Source organism: Rhinopithecus roxellana, chromosome 5 (assembly GCF_007565055.1).
Source record: "Rhinopithecus roxellana isolate Shanxi Qingling chromosome 5, ASM756505v1, whole genome shotgun sequence".
Classification (NCBI taxonomy): Eukaryota; Metazoa; Chordata; class Mammalia; order Primates; family Cercopithecidae; genus Rhinopithecus; species Rhinopithecus roxellana.
In genome coordinates, this window is record NC_044553.1 from 83,542,524 (window position 1) to 83,570,334 (window position 27,811).

Here is a 27,811-nt window from a genome sequence, read left to right on the forward strand (position 1 = left end):
TAGCCCAAGCGACCGATGTAGCCTCTGAAGAGCCTCCCAGGCCCCTGACCCAGGGAAGGAAGAGGTCCCCCAGAGCCCACAGCAGCCCTGACCTTATAGGCCTGGTGGGGTCTGTCCGGGTCATCTTCTGCTCAAGAGGGATCTGCTCCCACTTGAAATGCAGGCTCCAGTCGAATCCTAAGGGACAGAGCAAGGTGAGGACAGAGCTCAGGGCAGAGCTGCGGGCTGCTGAGCCCCTTCACTCCACCACCCCTCGGAGTCTCCCCTGATCAGAGCCCTGGGTTATTCGTGCAGTCCCTCGTTCATGCGGAATGAGCCAAGCCCCTCCTCTCAGGAAGTGTACCATCTACTGGGTAAGACAGAAACTACAAAGATAAATAAATCAATGGAGGCTATGTCTGCTGGGATGAAAGCACTAAAAAAAAAAAAAAAAAGAGGAGTGCCCATACTATTAATATTATAGTTAGAATAGTCAGGAAAGGCTCTCTGGTGACTTTGGAGTAGAGACCTGAATGAAGGATAGATCTATGCACATACCTGGAAAAAGGGAATTCCAGGCAGGGGCAGCTGCCAGTGCCAAAGCCCTGAGGTGATTTCCCAAAGGGGAAATGCCTGGCTCCCTTCAGAATCCCACCCAGACTCGCGATCTAACTAATGGCTGGGTCCATATACTGGGAGTCCAGATCCCAAATGGGAAATCCACTGTGCCCACTAGCTCCCAGCACCAGACTCTCTAGAGCAGCACAGTTCCACAGAACTCTCTGCAACGGTAAAATGTTCTATATCTGCATTGTCGAATATGGTAGCCACTAACTTCATGTGGCGACTGAGCCTTGAAATGTGGCTAGTACAGTTAAGGAACTGCCTTTTAAGTTTTATTTGATTTGAATTAATGTAAGTTTAAGTAGCCAAAGGTGGCTATTATCTACTGTACTGAACAACCTGGCATAGTCCAAAAGAAATATAATACAAGCCACAAATGTAAGCTAAATACATAATTCAAATGTTCTAGTAATCACATCAGAAAAAGAATATATGAAATTAATTTGGATGAAATATTTTTAATGTAATATGTCAAAAATATTGTCATTTCAACATGTAATCAATACAAAAAATTACTAATGAGGTATCTTACATTCTTTCACATTAAGTCTGGGAAACCTGGTGGGTTTTCTATGCCCACAGTGCTCTCAGTTCCAACTAGTCACTTTTCAAGACTAGTCACATTTCAAGAGCTCAACAGCCAAATGTGGCTAATAGTTGCCATACACAGCACAGGTCTTGACCATCTCTGGGGCACACATGTTAGGAAGTCATGCAAGGCCGAGGGATCCCCACTCCCCATCCTCAAGACAGCTGTCACATCATGGTCTTCTGCCAGGACTTGTGACCATGATCCCTAGGCTTGAAGCATTTGGGAAGAAAGTGTCAATATTTGGAGGGAGGGAAAGATGAGAGACTAGTCTGGCTCTGATATTGATTGAACCAGAAGCCTGCAACTGCCAGTGCTGCTCCTTTGTCCCCAGTCCCAGGGCTGCACCCAATCCCTCTTCATTTTCTCTTTGGAGGTGGTGGAAGGGGTGTGCATGAGGCTCTCTGGCACAGCTGGAAAGAGCAGCAAGCAAGGGTTTTTGCCTGCCTAGCCTCACTTACCTCCTTTCATGTCTACAGCCCCATCCCTGGGAGTAGAACTCACCTCCACGAAGGTCAGCGGATGCTGCAAGGTAGGCAAAATTATCCAGACTGATGACATCAATGATGGGACTCACCACGCGGGTGTGGTCCTAGGAGAGAGATGGTGTGAGGCCTGGGACTCCTCTGTAGAAAAAGGCCTAGTTGCCTGCTCTGGGGAGAAGGCCTCTCTGAGACATGGGGCATTTAGCACTTCCTGCAGGGTATGCCCAGGGCTGCCCCTCAACCCTGGTAGGCTCCTGGCAGCTGTCCTGCATCACCACACCCAAGCTCCTGGATGTTCCTATTTGGCTCCCATGTACTCTCCCAGCCTCTTCCTCACACATCATTTTGAGCCCTGCTAGAATCTCACCTACTCCATGAAGTCTTCCCTGACTGCTGCAGGCTGAAGGATTTTTTCCTCTTTTAAACTGCTCTTACAATGACAGCCTAGATGATTCCTGGGACAGTGACTCACTGTGCTGCCTGAGGTGGCTTTTCTATTTCTGGTCTGAACTGTTGTTTTATTAATATCATTTACCTTTGTATAAAAGTTGTTTGAGTCTTCCCAACAGGACTACTAGCGGCTGGAGGGCAGGGGCTCCGTGGTCCCCACGTAATCTGGGTGCTATCCCTCTCATACCACATCCACTGTTACAAGGTCAGACTCACCACTCCCCGCATCACCTCCCAGAACACAAATCCAAATCCAAAACCTTGAGGAATAATGTTGATTTTGCTGGCCTCTTTTTTTGGGTGGTAGATTACGTCATATACCACATGCAAAACTTCATCACCCTTCATGAGCCTTCTCGTCTTTCGCCCTCCATGGGGGACAGGGAACAGAGCCTCTTCTTTCTTCTCTTTCTCCACTCTGCTTTCGCCCCCCAAATCCTCTTGTCTGGAACTTGGAATCCAGCTGTACCCCTCAGTTCCCACCCTAGATCAAGATAAGGGAAGCCTGAGATGGGGCTGAACGGTGGGGACCTTGGATGGTTTTTCAGTGCTCTGTGGAAGGCCTCACCTCATCCTTTTTATAGACTTTTTTTGTGCTGAGATATAAAATCACAGGTTTAAAGTGCACAATTGATGGTTTTTAGTATATTCACAAGATTATACAACTATCACCACTATCTTGTTCCAGAACATTCTCACCACCCCAATAAGAAACCCAATCTACTTGCTATTTCTATAGATTTGCTTATTCTGGATATTTAATCATATAATGAATGGAATCATATAATGTATGGCTTTTCGTGATTGGCTTTCACTTCACATAGGTTTTCAAAGTTCATCCATGTTGCAGCATGAATCAGTTCTTCATTTTTTAAATGACTGGATAATTCTGTTGTATGGATACATTACATTTTATTTACCCATTCGTCAGTTGACAGGCATTTGAATTTTTCCTACCTTTCAGTTATTCTGAATAGTGCTGCTCTGAAGTTACTGTGTGAGCATATGTTTTCATTTCTCTAGGGTATACACCTAGCAGCTCCACTGCTGGGTCATATGGTAACTAACTTATGTTCAAACTTTCGCAGAACTGCCAGACTGCCTTCCAACGTGGCTGCCCTACTTTACTTTCCTGCCGGCAATATATGAAGTCTCCTGATATGGTTTGGGTATTTATCCCACCCAAATCTCATGTTGAAATGTAATCCCCAAGGTTGGAGATGGGGCCTAGTTGGGGGTGTCTGGGTCATGGATCCAGTTGGGTGGATCGCTCATGGCTTGGTGGTGTCTTCGTGATAGTGAGTGACTTCTCATGAGATCTGGTTAGTTTAGAAGTATGTAGTACCTCCAGCCAACTCTCTCTTGCCCTCACTCTTGCCATATGAGGTACCTACTCCCCCTTCGTCTTCTGCCATGAATAAAGCTCCCTGAGACCTCCTCAGAAGCCAAGCAGATGCCAGTGCCATGCTTGTACAATGTGAGCCGCTTAAACCTCTTTTCTTTATAAGTTATCCAGTCTCAGGTATTTCCTTACAGCAGTGCAAGAATGGCCTGATACAGCTCCTGTTTCTCCATGTCCTTGCCAGCACATGTTATTGTCCATCTTTTTGATTCTAGCCATCCTGGTAGGTGTGAAGTGGCATCTCATTATGGGTTTGAGTTGCATTTCCCTAATGACTAATGATGCTGAGCATATTTTCCTAGGATTATTGGCCATTTCTATATCTTCCTTGGAAAAATGTCTACTCAAATCCTTTGCCAACTTTTCTTTCTTGAGATGGAGTCTCACTCAGTTGCCCAGGCTGGAGTCAGTGTGTGATCTTGGCTCACTGCAACTTCTGCCTCTCAGGACCAGGTGATTCTCCCGCCTCAGCCTCCCAAGTAGGTGGGAGCACAGGCACCCACCATCATGCCCAGCTACTTTTTGTATTTTTGTAGAGATGGAGTTTCACCATGTTGAGCAGGCTAGTCTTGAACTCCCGACCTCAGGTGATCTGCCCGCATTGGCGTCCCAAAGTGCTGGGATTACAGGGGTAAGCCACCGCTCTAGGTCCCTTTGCCAAGTTTTAAATTGGGTTATTTGTCTTTTTATGGTCGGGTTGTAATCATCTCATCCTTTTCTGCCATCTGTCCAAAATCCTCCCCGTTCTGGAGAGCAGTAGGTATGTGGCAGGGGCCCTCCTACCCTCCCCTCTCTTTGAGAACAGCATCCTCTCCTCCCTCTTGCAAGGGCTTCCCAGCCTGAACAAAGGCTTTCCCAGCACAGGACCCTCACTCTCTCAGGAGAAAAACAACACCCATTTATAGTAGGAGCTTTGTAGCTCACCCAGGCTTTCATCCAATTTCATTCTCACAATAACCCAATGGGATAATTATTACAATTATCCCCATTTTCAGATGAGAAAACTCAATAAGGTGAAGTCACTCAGGGGGAAGTAGACTATTTGGGCTTCCTACAATGCCTGCCCAGCTTCAAAGACTGTCCCATAGGCCTCGGTGCTGGGAATGTAGTGGCTGAGTCCCCAAGGACGCCCACCTCCCCAGAGACAGTGGCTCACCTCCTTCACCCGCTGCAGCATGGGCGGCAGCCACTCGGTGTTCACTTCGCAGTGACTATCCAGAAATGTGAGGACGGTAGCTGCAGCCACATCCGCCCCACGCACTCGGGACCGGATCAGCCCTGCAAGGGGAGTAGACAGGGCTCGGTGCTGGGACTGGGCCAACTGGCTTCCCACCTGTCCCCCAAAGTCCCAGGGCTCTCCTCCCCTTCAGGCGCTGAGGTTTCGTGAGTTATTGTGATTAGATTTGTCTTTGTACTTCTGCTTGTTTCCTGCCTCCCTCCCTTGCTTCTTCTTATCCACCCATCAACCACCATCACTCCAGGGTCACACCCTGAGTGCCCTCTATGTGCCAGTCACTGTCTGGGCTCTAGGGACACATTGATGAACAGTCACAGTTTAGAGCATGGAAAGGGCAATAAAGTGTAGTTTGATCCTAAAGGAGAACCGGAAAACAAAACTTTTTCCCGTGAGAACCTGTGGGTGGTCCCCTCCAGCCATACCCCTATGTGTAGCATGGAGATAATCTTCGAGACTAAGATAGGCTGAAGTCTGTATGGCAGCCCCTTCCCTTACCTTCAGCATGTTATTTAACCACTCTGAGCCTCAGTTTTCTTATCTATAAGATGCAGAGAGCTAATAATCCCTGACTGTCAGGATCAAACAAGACAACAGGGATAGAGCTTGTGCCTGGGGGACCCACACACGTCAGATTCTGTTCTTCTGTGCCTGTCCCCCAACAGCCTCACCAGCCTCATTTTGGGCAGCACTCTGCTCCGGGCTGGGACCCGCCTGGTCAGGAGGGAGGAGGCCCAGCTTCTCCTGCTCCTGCCAGAGTGGCCATGCAGCCCTGTGAGCTGTGGGAGGGAAGGGCCTTACTCTTAGAGCTCTGAGTATAAGCAGCTCCTTGCAGACATTTCCCTAGTCATGCCTCTGCCCCACACTCTGCCTCTAGCTGCCTACCAGCCTGCCCTCCAGCCAAAAGCCCATCAGTCTCCACCCCAAAAGTGTCTACAAAGCCTTTAGTCATAAATTTACATTTACTGTTGTCAAATCCAGGGACAGCATGTTCCCAGACCTGATGGGACCTACAGCCCAGTGGCTTGGGAAGCATTTAACTTTGGCTATTTCCATTCCGGTTTGAAGGTCTCCGTCACTGATATCCTTGTGGCCCCTTGGCCTGACTGGTCTTTCTTTCTCTCTCTCTTTTTTTTTTTTTTCGAGACTGAGTGTCGTTCTGTCACCCAGGCTGGAGCGCAGTGGCGTAATCTTGACTCACTGCAACCTCTGCCTCCCTGGTTCAAGCGTTGAAGTGATTCTCCTGCCTCAGCCTCCTGAGTAGTTGGGGCTACAGGCATGCACCACCACACCCAGATATTTTCGTATGTTTAGTAGAGATGGGGTTTTAGCACATTGGCCAGGCTGGTCTTGAACTCCTGACCTCAAGTGGCCTGCTCACCTGGGCCTCCCAAAGTGCTGGGATTATCTTAAACATATCTATCACATCCCTCTCTCACTCTAAAACCTTCAGTGGCTCCCTGCTACCTCTGCCTTATGAAGTCAATGCTTTCTTCTGGCTTCCAAGGTCTTCTATCATCTCAATTCACTCCACCCATTGCCCCTGCTGACCAGGCCTGGGGTCTCGCAGGAAGGGAGTATGAGTAGAGGGAGGTGAGGAGGCTGGCCTTTGGGTTGGGCCCCACAGATTGGAACCATGGCTGCTCTATTCATCACCCTGGGCAAATCGCTGAAGCTCCTTAAACCCCAGTTCCCTTGTCTGTACAACAGGCAAATGGGCTGAGTACAAGGACTGAAAGTAACAAGGTGGATGCCCGCAGGGGAGGACCCCTCAGGAAAGGGGCTGTTAGTATTGCACATGCCCATACCCCTGACTGATGTCTTTGCTTGCAGAGTGCACAAGCCGGCATGCCCTCCCTTGCTACCCTTTACCTGTCTCATGACGCCCCCACACCCCGTTGAGGCCCATTCCTCCATGGAACCCTTCCCTGCTCACTCCAGCTCTCCTCCGATCTCCATGCTATTCATACACAACCACAACCAACCTGTGGCTGCAGTGGATTCTGACCCCTTGGCTATGTAGTAGCCCTCCGAGGGCAGGGACCACACTTTGTATTTCCTTTGTGTCCCCTAGAGTGCCATGCTATAGCTGCTACTCCAAAACACGTCTGGATTGGAAGTGAGGTTACATCTGCTTTATGCTTCTGGATTTTTCTGGATTTTTCTCAAAGCCTTTCCACACAGCCTGTCTCATGTAATCCTTACAACCATCTTGCAAGGCTGAAAGGGACTGTCTTATCCCATTTCTCAGGAGAGACAGCTAAGGCAGTCAGAGATGGAGCAACTTGCCTACAGTTGTGCCTTGATGGGGCTGATCTGGGAAGCAGGAGAGTTTTCTGCAGAGCCTGGTACCAGCCATCAGGAATGCAGCAGGGCCATGTTGGCTTGGTGTGCCACAGCACCAAGAGAGAGTGGGGAGGTGCAGAGCATGACACCAAGATGGGCCCTCGGTAGGAACCAGGGTGCAAGGACTCACCTTCTCGCCGGTCATTGCGCAGGCACTTGACCTTGGGGATCCTGGTCAGGAGTAGACAGTCTTCCGCTGAGGACGTAGAGAGGAAGGCAAGCTCATTTAGACATGGGCATCAGGCCACTAGTGGTTTGACTGCCATGAAAATTGCCCCATACTAAGCCCAGGAAAGGGCTGGGGATGGGAATGGGGAAGGGGTATGGTCATCATTACTGGCCGAAGAGTTGCCCTGCCCCACTCTCAGGCCAGAATGAAGAGTGCCTGTACCTACGGCAGTACTCCACTCCACCTCAGGGAGCACCAGAGAGCACGCTTGGGGGTGGTTACCAGCTCAGCTAGCATCTGCATTTGGCAGTTGAAATAATGAAGGATGCTGTTGATTTTCTTTACTTAAAAAAAAAAAATCATCTCACAAGTGCCCCATCCAAAGCAACACCCACCATTCTTTCCCCTCCTTTGACACCAGGAAACAGGACCAGGGAAGGGTCCTAGAAAAGACAGGATCCCTGCCGGGGACAGAAAGGTGTCTGCGATGGTCAGGACAACCTCAGGGGTGCTTGCCTTGGTGTTCTGGGAAAAAGGGGATGAGGGTGGAATGGAGAGCTGCAAAAAGGAAGGTGACTACTCACGATCTGAACTGAAGTCATCCACTAAAATGATCTCCTGGATCAAGTTGGCAGGAGTTCGGTTCAGGACACTAGAGTAGCAGTGGAAACAGAAAGAGCCTGGATTTAGGAACCACCTCCCATTTTTACCCCTCCCTGGGCCGTGGGACTCCCCAGCTGCCCAGCTCCAGGGCCAGCACCATGGGCGCTCCTACTTGAATCCCATTCTTGTCTAAGTTCATTAAGGAAATGGGGAGATGGGAGTTCAACCTAACCACAAGCCCAGGCTTAGCAGGAAGAATCCACCTCCAATCCGCCTCCCTCTGACACTGACAGACACTGCTGGGCTTCCATCACCCTCCTGAGGCCTCCTGTCTAGCCTGGCCTCCCTCAGCTCCTTACACCTGCATTTCTGCCCTTGTCCTGGACACCTGACCTGGTGTTTGACTGTCACATTCCTCTAACAGTTGGACTTCTGGGGTCTTCCTGGCCCTGATTCACCAGTTTCACCTTCTCAGAAGTACAGGACTCAGCCTCCAGCACCTGCTGGCTTCATGCTGTCTGGCCACAGCGCATGACGATCCCAATGTCCTCCCCTGCCAGCGCCACTGAGATGACAGTCCCATGGCTGGACTTACCTCTTCACTGTGCGCAGCAGGGTGGAGCGGGCCTCATTGTGGAAGGTGATGATGACACTGGTGGCCGGCAGGTCCGAGGAGTAGGACACAGACGGGCAGCTGAGCAGGGAGCAGAGGTCAGAGCCAGCCATGAGGACATCCTCAGGGCAGGCCAAGGTTTTTCTTTGTCCAGTCTATTGCACCCGAGAATACTTCTGCGAGGCAGAGAAGGCACACCCAAAGCCAGGCCAGAGGCCCCGCCCCTCTACCCCCATGCTGTATCCCACACTGGCCCAGAGCCCAGATGCCACCCATCCTGGGGTCCTGGGAGGGAAGCAGCAGGTTGGGAGACCTTCCAAGGCCTGAGGGCTCTTTACCAGGGATCCAGAGCCCCCAGAGGGTACAGCACCAGGCCCCAGGATACAGCCCTGACCACACAGACAGAACTCTCTGTCCTATGGTAGGGGGATATGCGAAAGGAAAACCACCTCTTTGTTTGTCCTGATACCCTGGAGCTTCTTCCTTCTCTCCTCCCACCTCAGGACATTTGGTGCATCTGCAGAGGAATCATCCCTACCCTGGCTGCCAGGGAATTCCTCCCTCTCACTGCCCAACACTGATAGCCCTGCTGCAGACAATGGACTGGGGAGCAGTCTCGCTTATCTGGGGGTCCTGGGTCCCCTGGAAGAAACAAGCCTCTGATAAGACACCAAAGGCCTATCCCGCCACCCCCTCCCTCCCCAGCCATCCATATACACCACATTTTCTGGCCTACTGGCTCCCTCTCCTCTAGAAAGGGAGTGAAAACAACTCATTCCTGCCAGACTTCATCCCTGTTGTTTCTGTGCATGCATTTATTTGCGCTCCTGGGGCGCTGGAAGGCGGCCTCCATTGCTGGTTTTCATAGCAATCTTCTTTATTACAATTGCTCTCTGACTATTCCAGCAGTGACCATTTTTTCATTATGGCATTCATTCTACTGACAGCAGCTTACAGCCCGAATTCCCAGGCCCGTTTCCTGCCCTGCAGAGCAGACCGGGTCAGACAGGCGGGTCCCACTAGCCTGGGACCCCTGGGGGGAATCTTGAGAGGCTGTGCAATAATTCTCCTTGAGAGGGGGTGCAGGGGTAGTGGTGGCTGAGGGAAATTTGCCTTCTGCCCCTTAAGAAACCATGCTGCTCAAGGGCCTATGAATTTTGGGGGTGGGAGTGAGCTTGGCCAGCTGAGCTGGGGTGTGCTGGGAGCAGCAAATACCTCCTAAGTGTGTACCCTCCCGGTGCTAACCTCCAGGGCCCCAGTCCTCTGTCCTGATCCCCCAACCATCCAGTGCCCAGGAAAAAGGGAATCGGGACAGCGACGTCTCCCTGGAGGGGGCAAACCCACCCACACCCCATCCGAGGGGTGAACTTGACCTCCCCACTGGCCCCCTCCAACCCTTTCCACCATGTATGCCTCTGGGATTGATGTATTGATGTCCCTGAGGATGGGGGTTTATCTGGCTCCCAGGAGCCAGGAGTCTCTAAAGGGGTTTGTCCCAGCCCTGAGTTTTGAGTTTGGAGCTGGTGGGGTTTTCTCTGTGATCCTCCTCGGGCTGTCTTATGTGGTTTATGTCCCTTTGCTCCCCTGGAGGGGGCTCCCTAGATTGAGGACTGGACCAGAAATGAACCTGACAATTTGGAGTCCAGCGGACACTACAGCCTGCAGGGCTGCAAGGAAGAGCAGCTCCTACCAGTGAATTGGCCCCATCATGGTGGGAGGCCTGCCCACCACAGCCAGCACGTCCTTTGCTTCCCTACACATGTGCACACACATGCACACACACACACACACACACACACACACCCCGTGAGCCACTTCAGCTTTCTTTTTTTTTTTTTTTCTTTTTTGAGACAGAGTCTCACTGTGGCACCCGGGCTGGAGTGCGGTACTGTGATCTTGGCTCACTGCAACCTCTGCCTCCCGGGTTCAAGAGATTCTCCTGCCTCAGCCTCCTGAGTAGCTGAGATTACAGGTGCCCACAACCACACCCCGCTAATTTTTGTATTTTTAGTAGAGATGGGGTTTCACTATGATGGCCAGGCTGGTCTTGAACTCCTGACCTCAAATGATCCCCCCGCCTCGGCCTCCCAAATTGCTGGGATTACAGGCATGAACCACCGTGCCCGGCCCACCTCAGCTTTCTGAGAGGGCCCGGCAGCAGCATATGGCACCTCATCAACCCACCACTACCTTGGATTTAAAGCGTCTCATTTAAAAATCTACGTAGCCCCCAGGGCAATTCCCCCTTTAAATTTCTCAGTGAGCACCTGAGAAGGTTCAGAGTCAGGTAAGCTGGAGGGTGAATAGAGATTACCCAGGACAAGCCCTCAATTTACAGATTGGGGCCAGCAGATCCTCCAGACCCTGGGACTAGGTCGGACATGGCTAGGGCTGCCCACGAAAGGCCTCCAAGTGGAGCTACGTGGATGTAACCTCTTCTGTGGCACAGGCAGAGAGGAGGGGACACTGCCCAGGACTAGGTGAGAAAGAACTTCTGAGGCCCAGAAACGGCCAGCAGACCTGGTGTTGGCCTTGCTGCGTATCAGGAGTACTGCCTTACTTGGCTGCATGAGTGGTTTCTGGAGGCTGACAGTGCTGGTGTTACAGGACAGCAAGGCTGAGGTCTGGGGCTCCTCCAGCCCTGTGTTCATCTCACCTTGCACAGGCTACCAAGCACCCTGGACTTCAGGCATGCGTCTGTGAGTGACAAGGAAGGTGCTAGAACCAGGTCCTCTCGCACCCTCACCTCACCTATACCCTTTGTGCTGTGGAGTAGCTGCTTCAGAAGTAAAAGAAACCTTGATCCAAGTCATTGTTGCTACCCTCAAACCAGGACCAGATGGAGGCCCAGCCTAGCTCTGAGCACATAGCTGCAGGCACAGCAGTGGGTCAGCTCCAACAGCGCCCTGGTCATTCTGTGAGATGTCTGCACAGAGCGCAGAAGAGGGGCCCAACCTAGCCGGGGCTGGGAAGGAGCCTTCCATGGAAGAGAGGACAGTGAGCCAAGTGTCCTTGAAGTGAGCCAAGTAGCTCAAAGGGTAGGTGGGGCAGAGGAGGTGCGTTTGGGCAGAGGAAACAGCACATGTGAAAACAAGGAAGGAAGGAGGGAGGAGTCCGGGACTGCAGGACCATCAAGTGCTGGGGGAAAGGTGGGTAAGGCCAGGTCACGGGGAGGGGAGGGTGGTGCTTCAGTGTGAGGAACTCAGACTGTTCCTGCAGGTGACAGCAGGAAGAGGAAAGACTGCAGATGGTGACTTTCATACTCTAGACAGTACACACAAGGGCCTAGACCTGGAGAGGGACTAATGGCTTGCTTAAGGCCGGTCACTCACACTGAGCTGGGATGAGAGTGGAGGCTTCCTTGGTCCTGGTCTAAGGCTTCTCCCACCTCACCACACGGGGAGAACTAAGAACAAGACTGGGAAGCATTTCTGGGAGTTGCTGAGGAGGTGGGGCTGTGGTGCAGGAGGAAAGGTAGGTCAATGGGGTGGGGCATAGCACCCCACTATTTGCAGTGGGCAGGGCTGTGACTCCACATTAGGCACCACCAGTAAGGCCCCAAGAGCGCCTGGCTCACCCACCCCCACGGACCTCCTTTGGTTCCCTCCCAGGTCACTTTTGCTGGGACGCCAGACTGAAGTGCCTCGGGACCTCCTTGGCCCCAGCTGAGCAGTTTCCTTGGTCTTGGCAGGGCCTCAGTAGGTCAGATAAAAAAACAACAGAGCGTGAGGTTTTTGAATGTCTAAATCACTGGACACAGTCTGAGGAAATCATCCTCATTTCTTAGATACATGTAAAATAAGACAAACTAAACAATGTTGGCCTTTTCTCACCCTTTCTTTCTCCACCGACACAATGAAGGCCGTACCTGTAATGGCGGGTGTCCCGGATGGGCCGGTCCGGGCTCAACTTGTCACTCTCCAGCTGGTTGAAGGCGTGCTGCCTGTAGGGGTCCTCTCCGGCCTTCAGCTGCTTGGCCGACAGGTAGGCCTTCTCATCAAAGCCTTTCGAGGGAGTTCCTGTCACCTGAGATGAAGGTCAGCGTCAGAGAGGACCACGGGCAGGAGGACCCCACTGCATGGCGAGCACTCAGCACACACCAGGCGGGAGCCAGCCGCGTGGCCTCATTTGCACCTTACGCCAACTCTATGAGGAGGAGACCGTTATCTCCCCCATTGTACAGATGAGAAAACTGAGGCTCAAGAGGCTTTTTTTCCTTTCTTTCTTTTTTTTTTTTTTTTTTTTTTTAATTGACACAGGGTCTCATTCTGTCACCCAGGCTAGAGTGCAGATCTTGGCTCACTGCAACCTCCGCCTCCCAGGTTCAAGTGATTCTTCCGTCTCAGCTCCTGAGTAGCTGAGATTACAGGTGCGCACCACCACGCCTAGCTAATTTTCATAATTTTGGTAGAGATGGAGTTTCGTGGTGTTGACTAGGTTGGCCTTGAACTCCTGACCTCTTGGCCTTGAACTCCTGACCTCAAGTGATCCGCCCGCCTTGGCCTCCCAAAGTGCTGGGATTACAGGCATGTGCCACTGCACCCAGTCATCAAGAGGCTTCTTAAAAAGCATCCAGGGGCCAGGCGCGGTGGCTCAAGCCTGTAATCCCAGCACTTTGGGAGGCCAAGATGGGCGGATCACGAGGTCAGGAGATCGAGACCATCCTGGCTAACATGGTGAAACCCCGTCTCTACTAAAAAATACAAAAAACTAGCCGGGCGAGGTGGCGGGCGCCTGTAGTCCCAGCTACTCGGGAGGCTGAGGCAGGAGAATGGCATATAAACCCGGGAGGCGGAGCTTGCGATGAGCTGAGATCCGGCCACTGCACTCCAGCCCGGGCGACAGAGCAAGACTCCGTCTCCAAAAAAAAAAAAAAAAAAAATCCAGGGTCAGAGCTAGTAAGTCACAAGGTCTGGATTTAAACTGGTTATTCTGACTCCAAAGCCCATGCTCTTAACCAATGCTCTTGGCAGGATACGGGGAGGGGGAGTCCTGGAGTGCACTAGACCTCTAAGTCAAGGTGTCCTGAGGGGACTACAAACCGGAATGGACACTTCTAAACACCTGCAGATTGACAGTCTCCTAGGGAGAAACCTGCGCCTAGCCTTGGGCTAGGCATTATATGAGGCACCGATCAGTAAAACACCAGGGCTTGGACAAGCTGCTACAGAAAGAACTACTATAAGGACAGCAGACCCCTGCAGGCTGATGCAAGAGCTACCAGAACTCAAGTGCTCAGACAGTGGTGCATCTTCTCTGGGACTTTTGCTTGCTCCTGAAATGGCCCCCTGTGAGATCCACTGGTCCCCAGGCACTAAGTACTGGGCAGTGATGGATGGCAGATGCCATCGCCCATCCCTTTTCTTCATGGCCACACCCTACCCTGTGCTCCCTGAGACCCCAGCGACACTGGGGAAGAACACATCTGAAATGCACGGATGGATGCGCGCACCCTGACATCTCATTACTTGAACCAAACTGCTGGCTGGATATTCTCCAGAGTGCCATGAAATATCACCACTGGGGGTACATCCCAACTCCAACTTTCCACCCAACCATCAGCCCTGGGCTGAAGCTGTAGCCCCAGAGGAAGCAGAAAGGAGGGTGAGAATTGCCCACTCACAAAACTCTTGCATGAGGATGCTATCACAGGCTAGTCCTAGAGGGATGCTCCCAGCAAGGCAGCTGGACCTGTGGGGAGTGGACCGCTGTGTGGTATGACACTGGGACTATCACCAGCAGCTCAGGGTCTCTATGTTCCCCTGAGAGCCTAGCCCCCAACCTCACTGGACAGGCATGCCCAGGGTCCAGGGAGCTCTGATCTCTGGAACTGCTGCCACTCTGTAGCGATGCTACCTTCTCAGGTTGCCTCCCGTCCTAGGAGCCAGTTGGAGGCTCCCTGAGGGCAGAACAGTGAGGGAGATGTCCTCGTGTCCACTGGGCCCACCCCATGCTAGACACAGATGCTCATGATGGTAACACGGCTGTGGCGGCTGTGCTGGAACATTGAGGTGGTGCCATGCCAGAGAATGAACAGATGTGGCAGAGCCCCCAGTGAACTCAAAATCCATTTCAGGAAAGACAGAAGGATGGAAGGAAGGAAGGAGGGAGAGAGGAAGAAAAGGATTGTTTTGGCTTGAGCCCTGGATCGCCAGAAGGATCCAAGCCATCCAACTCTGAAAGTGAGAGTGAAAGGGAGAGTGATTCTTTGTGTCCTTCCCACCTGGGAGAGCAATGGAGGCCCTCTTCACTCTGGGTCAGGGAAATGGAACGGGGCCTCCAGTGGCACAGGAGCTATAATTAAAGAAAAACTGCAGAGGGATGACTTGCTGAGGCTCCCAAAGGGACAGTGTGCACTTCATTACCCTCTAGGTCAGCGGTGGGAAATAGCCATGTTTGTTTATTTAGGACTTACGGCCGCTCTGTGGGCTCAGGAAAGCTCTGAGTTCTCATCCCACACTCATTCATTGTCCAGTGAACACTGACAGTCACCCATCTACCAGGCACTGGGGCACCCTTCTGCATCACCTAAACATGCATTCATTTGTTTATGAATGCTTGCATTCACCCATCCATTCATTAATGCATTCATTCAACAAAGCTCCACCGAGCACTTCCTATGTGCCAGGAAGCAGAAGTAAGGTTTCTGAGATGGTTCCCCCTGGCCCAGCCTGCTGCCTTTCCGACCTCATTCAAGGCTTCCTCAGGGCCATGGAGACTGTTGTGGAAGAATGTCTGCTCAGGCCCAGGCTTCTCTAGAGAAGTTCCTCCCAAACCCTTGAAATTGAGTTACACATCCTCAAAGATGCTATTGGGGAAAGTCTGCTGCTCCCTTCCACAAGCCATACTCTCTGGGTGGTCCAACCCCGCTCCGGGTGGTATCAGGGTTTGGGGTTTGACTGTTCACCTGTGAGACAGCTTGTGAGACAGGTGTCATGGAAACAGTAGGCCCAGAGGCCTTAGCTCTCCTTTCAGGATGACCCTGCTGTCCCTTGGGGTTGGAGCTGAAATGTCAGTGGCCCTGAGCCAGTGAAGTGGAGGGGATCCTGAGGAAGGGTGGGTTGTGGCTCCTGGCAATTCCATGACCTCTGAAGGGCTTTCATTTCCTCTCTCCTCAGCTCTCTCCAGCCTCACCCAGGTCACCACCCAGAGCTGTTCTACTTCTAATATGTAACCCCAGTTCCCATGCCCAGACCATAATCACTTCCTCCCAGCTCTTGAACTCCTCCTTTTGCCTTTAGTCCCATTCTTTGATCTTGAGACTTCAGGTCTTTGAATGTCCCATGGGTGCCCCTAACTTGGCATCTCAAAACAAATTCCCCACTTATCCCAAAGTTGCTGCTTCTCTTGCATTCCCTGTTGCAGAGATGGGCAGTTCCACCCGTCATGAATTCACCAAGTCATCCTTGATGTCCTCCCATGCTCCATAGCCTGATTCAACGTCTGCCCTGTGTATTCATAGGCAGTGTACTTCACACCACTGGTATTAACTCAGAAAACACTGATTGAAAACCTACTGTGTACATACACTGGGTAAAAGGCTGGGAATGTGGAAATAAACAAAAGGCAACATGACCCCTAGAACAGGAATCCAAGCATCTGGTCCCTTTCATGCCCCATCCCATGCCAGGCTTGGCCATGTCGGATCAGGAAGAAGAAACCTCCAACCCCAACCTCAGAGCGGGGGCAGCTGGAGAACTGACCACAGAACCTCACCCCACCCCGACTCCCACTGGAGCAGGAGTCTGCAGATGTCGTGTGACCAGTGGATGCTGTTTCCCTCCTCCCCTCTTCTAAAGGGGAACTGTGCTGCTGCTAGCCTGCATTCCGTCCACATTGCTCACTAAGCGCGTATTGGCAAGGGAGTAAATGCATCATTTGGCACTTGGCTGCAGGACCATGAGGAGCTATATCTGGACCAGTTCAAGAGACTGGAGATCCTGGGCTTGGAGCCACTGGATGGGACTGGCTTGGCTGCCCTCTCTGGTGGGGGTGGTGAGAGTATTTTGGGTTGTTGGTGGAATTCTTATGTCAGGCAGGGGCACATGTCACACGACACTGACATCTGTGCTTTACTTCTCTTTCTTTTCCACTAGATGGTGAGCTCTTCCTCACGGGGCTCCCCGCACCTGGCACATAGTAGGTACTCAATAGGTGTTTGCTGAATCAAGGAATAGATGAGTAAATGAATGAATACCTAAATATTGTCCCTGCTCTCAAAGGACCTATAATCAATTGGAGAGAAAACAACAGCAAACAAATGGGACCCTGTGATACATCACGTGACCTTCAGGGCCCCCCCCCCCCAACCCCCGCCCGCTGTCTCACAGACTACGAGCCCCCAAATTCACAATGGCCTGAGGCACTCTCTGAGCCTGAGGCACCTTGCTGAGCTTGCTTTCACTACTGCCCCTTATGTGCTCTGCTCCAGCCACACTTTCTTTCTGTGAAAGGCTCTTCTGTGTGGCTTTCTCCTTCACCTCCTGCAGAGCCCTGCTCAAACCTTGCCTCCTCTGTGAGCCTTCCCCCACCACCATATGTAACTCTGTGATCCCAACCCGACCCTCACATTCCCTGCCCTCCTGCACTGTTTCACTTCTCCTGTGGCACTCATCGCAATCTCACAGTCTATATGTGCTTGACTTATTTATTTTAGGTTTTTGGCTACTTCTCCCGATAAGATTATAAGCTTCACCAGGGCAGGGGTTTTCTGTTTTGTCCAATGCTGAATCCCAAAGCCCAGAGCAGAACCTTGGTGATTGTAGGCACTCAAAAACAATAGCTACTGAATACATGTGTGATCTCAAGCCTCTCCTTCCTCCTTTCCTCACCTGCACCCTTGGCCAAACACAACACTTGAAACTGAGGTGGGCCAAGCTGACATAGGGTAGTTTTTGCCCGTCTTAGAGATCTTCTTCCCCACTCATAGGCTCCTGGAAGGACTGTCATTCGCTGTCCCCTGCCCCACCAACACCCCAAGCACCACCACAAGGGTGAGCACAAGACCCTGGCTAGGCCAATCTTATTGCTGCACCTCTAGACACAGTGATTGGTTCAGGAGTGGTCATTTGATTTGATCTGGGCCAATCAGAATCTTCCCTGAGACTTTTCTATACAATGAACTTTTTTTTTGCCAGCACTGCCAAGCTTGCAAAATGAGAATCTTCTTGTCCATCACATGGAGAAACCTTGTCTGAAAAATTAACCAAGAAGAAACAATCAGAACCAGGAGATGTAAAGTATCTACTTACCTACCTACATATTTTTTTTTTTAAAAACTAATTTGAGTTGGGTGTTCTTCTCTAGTGACCAAAAGTTCAGAGATATCAGTCCTTCAGTTATTTCAATAAATAGAAAATCATTCTCCACAAGTAAAAAGCAAAATCAAACCCAAAACCCAACAAATGAGTCACTGACAACAATCACAGTCATTGGTGGCAACGCTCCATTCCAAAATATCAGGCCCGTCTTTGGCATTTGGCCAGTGGCTTAAGTCCAGAGTTGGGTGGGGCATTCCCAGCCTTCCCCAGCAGGCAGGGCTGTGTTCAGGCTTTGAGACTGGGGGTTCCATCTGGACCATGGCTCCAGAAGCCCTGGTGTTGCCATGGTGAGGAAGGTTGGGGAGACGGTGAGTGACAGGCTGATGAGCCTCCCACATCCTTCCAGCCTCCCGCTGAGAGTTCTTGGCTGATGTTTAGACAGTTGCCTCCCTCCCCATTCTTTGTACTTTTAGGGAGTGCCAAATCCAGCCCTTCCGTGTCCAGTAGGTCAATCACATCTGAAATGGTTTAAGTTGAAATAATGACTTTTTTCTATAAAATGGGAAGAATTACTGTCTCACCTTGGACAGCTTTATTTTCAGCCTATCATTTCAATTAGACCTTGAAACTTCCCTGACTTGTTTCAGTTTTTTTTCCAGCTTATTTTTTTGCTTATTGCTTCCTGCTAAATTTAGGAAACAAACAGCAAAGAAGAAGGTTTAAAATAAGAAAGGAAAATATTTTCCATGTCATTTGCATCAAAAACAGTTCAGTCCAAATCTCCAAGCCCTGTAAACTTTCTTTTAAAACATACACATACCCCTAAGTTTGAGATTTAAACAGCTCTGACTCATTTTAAATAATTGTTGCCCAGTGTTCTTTTACTGCCAGTAAAACAGGTACCTGCTGGGTTTGCCTTTCACTAAATTTCAATGAAACTGCAAGTGAAAAGGATCTGGCCCTATTTTATGGATGGCCCCTGACTTTTTTCCTGAGTCTACTATAAACCAAAAACACCTGGTGAATAAAATGTGATTTCCAACCACTCCCCTCTCCCCTGGGAGTAAAATCGTACCTGATTCTCTGTACCAAGTTGAAAGACTGCCATTCATTATGAGAGCTGGGAAGCTAAACACATAATTCGACAACTCTGAGCTCAAGGTCTCAGGTTCCAGCTCTTCCAAATGAAAAGAAGGGTTCCACAGGGCCTCCCTGAGCCTGCCTCGGGAAGTAGCCAACCCCTCTGTGCTGCCAGTGGTCTCATCCAACCAGACAAGGTGCTGCGGGCTGAGTGGGGAATCAGGGGTCCCTCAGGAGTCTGCTCCAGACACGTCCCCATCTTCGGCTGCACATTGCCTCAAAAGTGGCAATTATTGTAGTGACTGGCCAGGGCTTTGAGCTCTCATGGCCCTGGAGTACATGGCAGTTCTTACCACTCTCTGGCCTTGGAAAGTCACTTACCCTTTCTGAACATGTTTCTTCTTCATCTGGAAAATGGAAATTACCAAGAATGCAATGTATATAATGTGCTTTGCACAGTGCCTGGCACATGAATTATGATTATTATTATTAACTAATGAATTATTATTAACTATTATTATAATATCATGTTATCTGCCTTTTTATCAGTAGTTCTCAACCTTGGCCACACATTAGAATCACGTGGGAAGATGGCAAAAAGCCTGATGTCCAGGTCATACCCAAGACCAGCTAAACCAGAATCTCTGGAGGTGGGACGAAAGCAGCAGATGTTTCTAAAGCCCTCCAGGTAGTTCCAATGTGATACCAAGTTGAGAGCCGCTGCTTTATACAAACTCATGATGGTGAGGGGCTAATCATGGGCTGGCTGAAATCATAGGATCTTGGAACTACAAGGGACCTTAAAGGCTGTCTCCTCTGACCCCGTTCCCAGGAAGGCTAACCGTGAGTCTGGTTTTTGGCCTCTGTATTGACCAGAAACTTCACCATCAGCAGAGCCAACTGAAACTCAGCTAGAGCCACTATGGTTACTATGGAAATCCAGTACCTCCCAACACTTCTGTCCCACAGGCCTGGGAGGCCCTAGTTTAGTTACATATCCAGAACACGAGATGGGAGCTGCCTGGGGAAACCCACCTAAGGCCTCCAGTTAGATTTCCCAACACATCCTAAGACGACTCCTCCAGGGGTACTGAGGACGGCAAAGCTTTCCAACACTAATGGTTTCACTGAGAAAGAGTTCCTGTGACCTTATGAGTGCTTGTGGTTCCAGTGATCTCACCAAGAAAGTGGAGGGAGGCCCATTGCTTATTCCCCTAGGGATCTGAGCCAACCAGGGTCCTCTACCTAAGGCTGGGCCAAGGCAGCAGGCCCGCCATTCCAGGCAGTCTCTGCTCAGACCCCAGGGTCCCCTCCAGGTCCACCAGGCTCCCCATGTCTCCATTTCCCACACTCTGCCCAGCCCAGGGGCCATCTGGGGATGGAGGGAGTGTGAGGCTGGTCCATGCCAGAGATTTATGATGCTCAGCTCGCACCTGCTTATCAGTTTCGCCAGTGCAAGTCAAGCATCCCTGGGTCTGTGAGGGGTACAAAAGCCTTGCCTGATCCTTCCAGCCACAGCTGCTGTAGCCCAGGGTGTGAGGGAAGACTGGGCATCTTCAACAGGAATCAGCTGATGCTGACGGCTCATTGAGGCTCTACTGTGCAGTGGGTGCTATGCCAAGGGCTTATTTCTATCTCCAAATGCTCCTCTTTTCCTTATTTTACAGAGGTGGAAACTGAGGCCTAAAGAGGTACAATAGTATGCCCAAGGTCAAATAGCTGCTGAGTGGCTTAGCCGGGACCAAAATTGAGGCTGTCTGGCCACAGAGCCTAAGCACAAAGCCTTCTCTGTGTGTCTTCAGACCAGCTCGTGGCTCAGATGTCCTTGGCATCCCCCCTTGCCAATACTGAGTCCTGAGCTCCAAAGCAGGCTGGCCTCTGGTGCCCGGCACACAGCTGGGTCCTGACAAGCTCAGGCTGGAGGTTGCTTCCCTCCTCGGCTCAAGGATCAGGGCATCAGCTCGTGGCTCAGATAGGGACTTGCCCAATGCTGTCACTTCTTGGCCTGGACATGCGCTTCTCGACTATGGCTCAAAAGAACATGGAAAAACAGAAAAATACAAGAGTTTGTGTACTCAGACCAAATCAGCACACCACCAGATTTCCTGGGTCCTCTCAGCCAGCGACACTCTCAAGGTCCTGATGACCCTCAGCAGCAGTCACATCTAATGGGAGACAGTCGTTCTTGCTCAGGGTACCAGTCCCCTGAACAACCTGGTCCTGCTCTGTGGCTGAGGAAAAGGACATAAGCAGGATGAATTGCTAAGACAGGACAACCTCAAGGCAACTGAGGCCCCCATAAACACCCTCTGGGCCAACATGGGGTTCAGGTCGGTGCCACTTCGGCTGTAGTCACAAGCGTAAAGCATCAAGGTCTGCATGCCATCATTGTACTTCAGCTATTTCACAGTCAGTATCTATTGAACACGGACTGATCACACTTGAAGTTAAAAAAATTTTTTTTTAGAGATAGGGTCTTGCTCTGTTACCCAGACCGGAGTGCAGTGGCACGATTCTAGCTCATTGCAACCTCAAACTCCTAGGTTCAAGTGATCCTCCCACCTCAGTCTCCCATAGTAGCAGGACTATATATATTATAGATAGATAGATAGATAGATAGATAGATAGATAGATAGATAGATAATTTTATTTTTATTTTTTATTTTTAGAAACAGGATCTTGCTATGTTACCCAGGTGGGTCTCAAATTCCTGGCCTCAAGCCATCTTCCTGCCTCGGCCTTCCAAAGTGCTGGGATTACAGGCATGAGCCACCCCAACATATTAAGGGGGGGAAAAAGTAATAATGGGCCAAAAAACATATAGAACACTTACAGTGTGACTATTGCAAAGATGGTGACAGCCTTCTGCACCACTGACAGAGGTCAGGACCAGTGGGGCCAGGGTCCAATTCAACACATTAGAACTCAGCAAGGCTTTGATCGCCAGCTGAGCGTCTCAGTTTATAACACTTTTCAGAAGAGAGAGCCAAAAACAGAGTAGTGGCCGATGTGGCACATTACTGGCACTGTGGGTCAAATTTAGAAACACGTTACCTGTGGTTTGTGACTTCTAATTAATTGGTTAGGCTATACTCTCACAATAATGTCCACCAATAGGACAGAGCATGACAAAGGCAGATTTTTTGAGTCAGATTAAACATAAGGAAAAGGGAGAGGGGAAGGAGAACTTGGGAAAAACCAGCCTGCCTCTCATGTGACTTTCTTTGAGGCTCTGCTGTGGTTCGAATACATCCCCTCCAAAATTCCTGTTGAAACTTAATCCCCATTGTCGTGGTATTAAGAAGTAAGGCCTTTTGGGAAGTGATTAAGTCAGAAAGGCTCCGCCCTCATGAATGGATTAATGCCTTTATAAAAGAGGCTTCAGAGAGAGTTCATACCTTTACACCCTGTCACCTTCTGCCATGTGAGGACACAGCATTTGTCCCCTCTGGAATACACAGCAACAAGGTACCATCTTCGAAACGGAGAGAACAGCCCTCAACAGACACCAAACCTGCTGGTGCCTTGATCTTGGGTTTCCAGCCTCTGAAACTGAGAAATCAATTTCTGTTGTTTATAAGCCACCCCGTCTATGATATTCTGTTACAGCAGCACAAAGACGGGACCACTGCTGGAGCAGGTGTGACCTGTCCCCTCAATAGGACCATGCCCCTGGACTGCCTCTACCCCTGTAGCCCAGTATTTTATCAACGCACAAAGTACCCATAAATTTTTGGAAAGAGGGATAATACTATTTATTAAAATTTTATTTATTTATTGAGCTAGGGTCTCATTCTGTCACCCAGGCTGGAGTGCAGGGGTGCCATCATAGCTCACTGCAGCCTCAACTTCCTGGGCTCAAGTGATCCTCCTGCCTCAGCCTCCCAAAGTCTTGAGGTTACAGGCGTGAGCCACCACATCCAGCCCTAATTTTTTTTAGACAGAAAAAACCCTTTTGATTACTTCTGGGATACCACAAGGGGAGTTTCATTCCATTAGAAAACAGACACAAATGTTCCGATCATAGCACATTTTAGATGCACGTGCAGGGATCAATAGAAATGGGGCATTTATTGCAATTTTGCACAGTACACTGAACCATACGTTGTTAGTAAAAACAACAGTTTCATGTATTGTAATGTGATAGAAATAAACCGCTGATTAGGTATGTTTGTCCATGTTTCCCTTTATGGCCACCCATCCTGTAGTTAAACAGACCTTAAAGGGAAGACACAGCTCATGCTTGAAAAAGATTCAGTGATGTAAAGGCATACATTCTCCTTGACTTAATCTGTGAATTTAATGCAACTCGGAAAAAATAACAACTGTGTTGGGGGAAGGGAGATTCAGCTGGAAGAGTTTAAACATGAGAGAACAATTAGAGAAAATCTGAAAAAAACTACCTACCAGGTTTTAAGACATACCATAAGACTACAGATGCTATTCATATAATAGTATCCTATATCTATAGGATATAGATATATATCCTATATAGTAGCATATAGTAGAATACTACTATACTAGTAGTACCAGCAGTCTTATAGCATGTCTAACTAGTATAAGGCCAAACAGATCAATAGAGGAGAGATCAGAAATAGACCCAAATACACGTGGAGGATTGGTGTAAGATACATTTGTACTTCAAATGGCAGCGGGGAGGGACATCTTTGCCATTCAGTGAATGACGTTAGGAAAAGTGACTAGGCAATGTGGAAATCAGTAAAGCTGGACTAATTTCTTCAACCAAAATAAATTTCAGGTAGCTCAAATATTTAAACTGAAAAAGAAACTTAAAAATATATAGAAAAAAATTGGTCACTTTTCATTTATTTTCAATCTTGGCCATAAAGCCCGTATGTCATAAAATGAAGCACTATACAAAGACTTAACATTTTTATATGTCAAAAATGTCATAAAATCAAAATACAAACATTACATTGGGAAAAAATACTAAATAAAAATATGACAAAGAACTAACTTCTTTAATACATAAAGAGCTCTTATTAATCAATAAGAAATGAACCAATACTTAAAAAGGAATATAAGCTTAAAGGATATGAAGAAGTTCATAGAAAAATGAAATGTGTGGCTGGGTAGTGGCTCATGCCCATAATCCCAGCACTTTAGGAGGCCAAGGCAGGAGGATCACTTGAGGCCAGGAGTTCAAGACCAGTCTGGGCAACATAGCAAGACCTCATCTCTATAAACACAAAAAAATAATAAAAATAATCCAGGTACGATGATGCATGCTATAGTCCCAGCTACTCAGGACGTTGAAGCAGGAGGATCACTGGAGCCCAGGAATTCAAGGTTGCAATGAGCTATGATCGTACCACTGCACTCCAGCTTGGGTAACAGAGTGAGACCCTGTCTCAAAAAAAATAAAGAAAGAAAAGAAAGAAAGGAAAAAGAAAGAAAAATGAAATGTAGGTGGCACATCTCAAGAGGTCAAGAAAGCTTTGTGCCCCTTTCCCCATATCTTGCCTTATGCATTTCTTCCATCTGGCTTTTCCTGATTTATACACTTTTATAATAAACATAAGTAGATGTTAAAAAAGGAAAAAAAAAAAATAAAACGCAAATGGCCATTAATAAATGAAAAGATGTTCAACTTCATTAATGACTAAATAAAAATGCAAATTAAAGCAAGACATATCTGGTTGATTCTGGTTGAATACAGAAAACAAAAGTCAAAAACTAAAATGAGACATAATGTCTTGCTAATTCATCTGGCAAAGTTCAAGAATAATTATTAATTCTCAGTATTTTGACAGTTTGAACAAATAGAAGCTTTTATACATTGGTGAATGATACATTGGTATAACCCTGATGGAAGGCTATTTGTCAACATCAGCGTTTAAAAATCTTACTCTTTGACTCAGCAGAAGTTTCATTTTTAGGCAAAAATACAGTTGGTTTCCTGAGACAATTCCAGTGTAGATTCCTATGCTCTCTGTGGAGCCCTTCTGAATGAGCACTTGTCTTGGTTTAGGCAATAGATTATATGATCACCTTATATTTCTAGGCATTAACCCTACAATTAAACTCCGTCTCAAAAATAAATAAATAAATAAACAAATAAATAAATAAAAAAGAAAACTGAAGAATTTTACCGTTTCCTTCATATATGTCAGGTTTTTCTATATAAATAAGGATTTTTGTTTGTTTGTTTTTGAGACGGAGGCTCGCTCAGTCGCCCAAGCTGGAGTGCAGTGGCGCGATCTCGGCTCACTGCAAGCTCCGCCTCCCGGGTTCATGCCATTCTCCTGCCTCAGCCTCCCAAGTAGCTGGGACTACAGCCACATGCCACCACGCCCGGTTAATTTTTTGTATTTTTAGTAGAGACGGGGTTTCACCGTGTTAGCCAGGATGGTCTCGATCTCCTGACCTCGTGATCTGCCCGCCTCGGCCTCCCAAAGTGCTGGGATTACAAGCGTGAGCCACCGCGCCCGGCCAGGATTTATTTTTTATAATAAAATTTTTAAGAAACAGGTGAACCTTAATTCTTTTCTACCTAAGATAAAGGTTTGAGCTAATTACTGTCGTCATTACCATCATCATCCTCAGAGTGAAACTCAGGGATAAATACTTTGATGAAAAGTAAGCCCCTCCTCAGCTGTAACATCTGAGGGCCGAGGTACGTCCGTCCGGAGTAGCTTAGTCCCGATGGACAGGAAAGAGAGGAAAGTGGAGGAGGGAGGGGAGCAGGACATGGAGGCTGAACTGCAGTGTCGGGGCGGGAGGCGCTTTTGCAGGTTAATTCATCATTCATGTGATGGTTGGCAACCCAACTTGACTTTGCCTGATTTCTCCCCAAAGCACAAGCCTAACAAGTGAAAACAGGGTGGACTGGGGGTGGGGGCCGAGAAGCCAAGCCTTTCTTCACCTGTACTGCAGACATCAACCACAGAACACTCCCAAGAGGCTGGTACTTAGGTACTTAGGCACATGGGCAATTGGTGCCATTTCCTTTTCCGTCTTGACCATTAAAAGCACTTTGGGAGGCCCAGGCGGGCGAATCACGAGCTCAGGAGATGGAGACCATGCTGGCTAACACGGTGAAACTCCGTCTCTACTAAAAAATACAAAAAATTAGCCGGGTGCGGTGGCGGGCGCCTATAGTCCCAGCTACTGGGGAGGCTGAGGCAGGAGAATGCCGTGAACCCGGGAGGCGGAGCTTGCAGTGAGCTGAGATCGCGCCACCGCACTCCAGCCTGGGAGACAGGGAGACTCCGTCTCAAACAAACAAAAAACAAACAAAAAAACCCATCTTTTTCTAAAGTGCCTGGTGTTGAGTGCTTAACTTAGTCACTTAGTTGAAGGCGGGCAGGCAGGGCAAGGAGAGCTGAAAAGGGATGTCAGTCAAGTTCCTCCAGCTAGACCACAGCCACTCCACAGCGGCAGTCGAGTTAACCTCTGAGTGAAGCAGTTTCCATAGCTGCGAAAAGAAGGTAATGGTACTTCCTCGGGGTGTCAAGCACCTCGGGTCACGGGAGGCCGTCACTAAAGGACTGTATAAAAGGAGGGGGTTCAGCAAGATGATCTCTGAGTCTTCTTCCACCTCAAATATCAAATGAGCCAGAACAATATCCACTCATCCTATCATTGTTCAATACATATTTATTGCAGATCATGGAGCAAATGCCAAAACAGTGAGGACTAGGTCTCTAGACAAGCCAGCTGAAGAGCTGAGAGCTTCTTTGTGACCTGTCGCTTTGCTTGGCACACAGTAGCTGCTTGAGGTATGTTTGTCACATGAAAAAGTGTGTTCACTGTGCCCCAGAGACCTAGGCTCCACAGGAGCTGAAGGAGTTTCAGCAGTTCTGATTAGGTGTCACTAAAATGGGACTTGCTCCCTTGGGGATCTCGAGCTTTGGACAGGAGATAAAAATACAAAGGATTCTAGAACAGAGGAGCCCCAGGAGATGAGCTACCCTGTGAGTTCCACAGGTGGTTCCTGCCAAGTGCATGAGCTAGGCAGATGCACACGCTAGCTGTAGGTCGGGGAGGGACAGAGATGTGTGTTGTATTGAGGTCGAAGGGTCCTCTGTGAGGAATGACATTATTGCAGGTTAATGGTGGATAGTGCTTTTCTTCCTTACTTAATATCTTTGAATACTGCATTAAATTATTTTTAAGCCACCAGAATGGTTATTAAATTAGTACCCTTTTGGAAAACAGTCTGGCAGTACATTTCTAGTGCTTTATCCTTTGGCACACGGCCTCTTCTATTTCATTCTGTCCATTACCTTCCCCTAGGCATGGCAGGGTGCCCCAAATCTCCCATCTACCCAGAAGATTTCAATTTAACCTTTGGAAAGTACAAGCGACATGTGTAAATAGGCCCTCTCACCCAGGATTCCTATTTTAATAATGATTCAACTTATAGACAAATATTAGGCAGAAAGATGTTCACGATGGTCTTACAAGAATGAAAATTTGAAAATAATCTAAATGTTAACAGCAGGAAAAAGAGTAAATAAATTACGTTCTCTCAACTGAATAGAATATTTAGCAATGATTTATAATATTTGATATAGGCTGTAGGGAAGTAGGTACTCTTTAATACATTATTAGTGGGAGTATAAACTGGTACAAATCTTTTAGAGCTAAATTTAACAGTATGATCAAAAGTAAAAAAAAAAGTGTGCACGTGATTCAATTATAGGGATTTTTCCTAAGGAAATGATTAAAATTTGGTTTCACTTATAATAGCAAACGATTGTAGGAAAAAACCCTAGTTCCAACTGTAGGGAATTGGCTCAGTAAGTTATTATGTAACAACAAACAGCCAAATTAATTTTGAAAAGGAAAAACGAAGCTGGAGGCATCACACTTCCTGATTTCAAAATCTATTACAAAGCTACCGTCATCAAACAACAGTATGGAATTGGCATAGACACAAAGAGACCACTGGAACAGAATAGATACCCCAATAAACCCATGCATATATGGTCAACTGATGTCCGACAAGGGT

General features: G+C 48.7%; 1 protein-coding gene across 5 annotated transcripts in view; it reads right to left on the minus strand.

The window, feature by feature from the left end:
- The window catches only part of GALNT16 (polypeptide N-acetylgalactosaminyltransferase 16), a 95,679-nt gene that overhangs the window by 22,430 nt on the left and 45,438 nt on the right, over positions 1-27,811 (minus strand). For all 5 annotated transcript variants that reach the window (XM_030931691.1, XM_030931690.1, XM_010359733.2 and 2 more), the window contains exons 2-8: positions 12,363-12,520; positions 8,477-8,575; positions 7,863-7,930; positions 7,240-7,305; positions 4,686-4,807; positions 1,697-1,784; positions 93-177 (exon numbers count right to left, since the gene is read on the minus strand). In XM_030931691.1, coding sequence (XP_030787551.1) covers positions 93-177; positions 1,697-1,784; positions 4,686-4,807; positions 7,240-7,305; positions 7,863-7,930; positions 8,477-8,575; positions 12,363-12,520 — 686 coding nt within the window. The remainder of the gene's footprint in view (positions 1-92; positions 178-1,696; positions 1,785-4,685; positions 4,808-7,239; positions 7,306-7,862; positions 7,931-8,476; positions 8,576-12,362; positions 12,521-27,811) is intronic.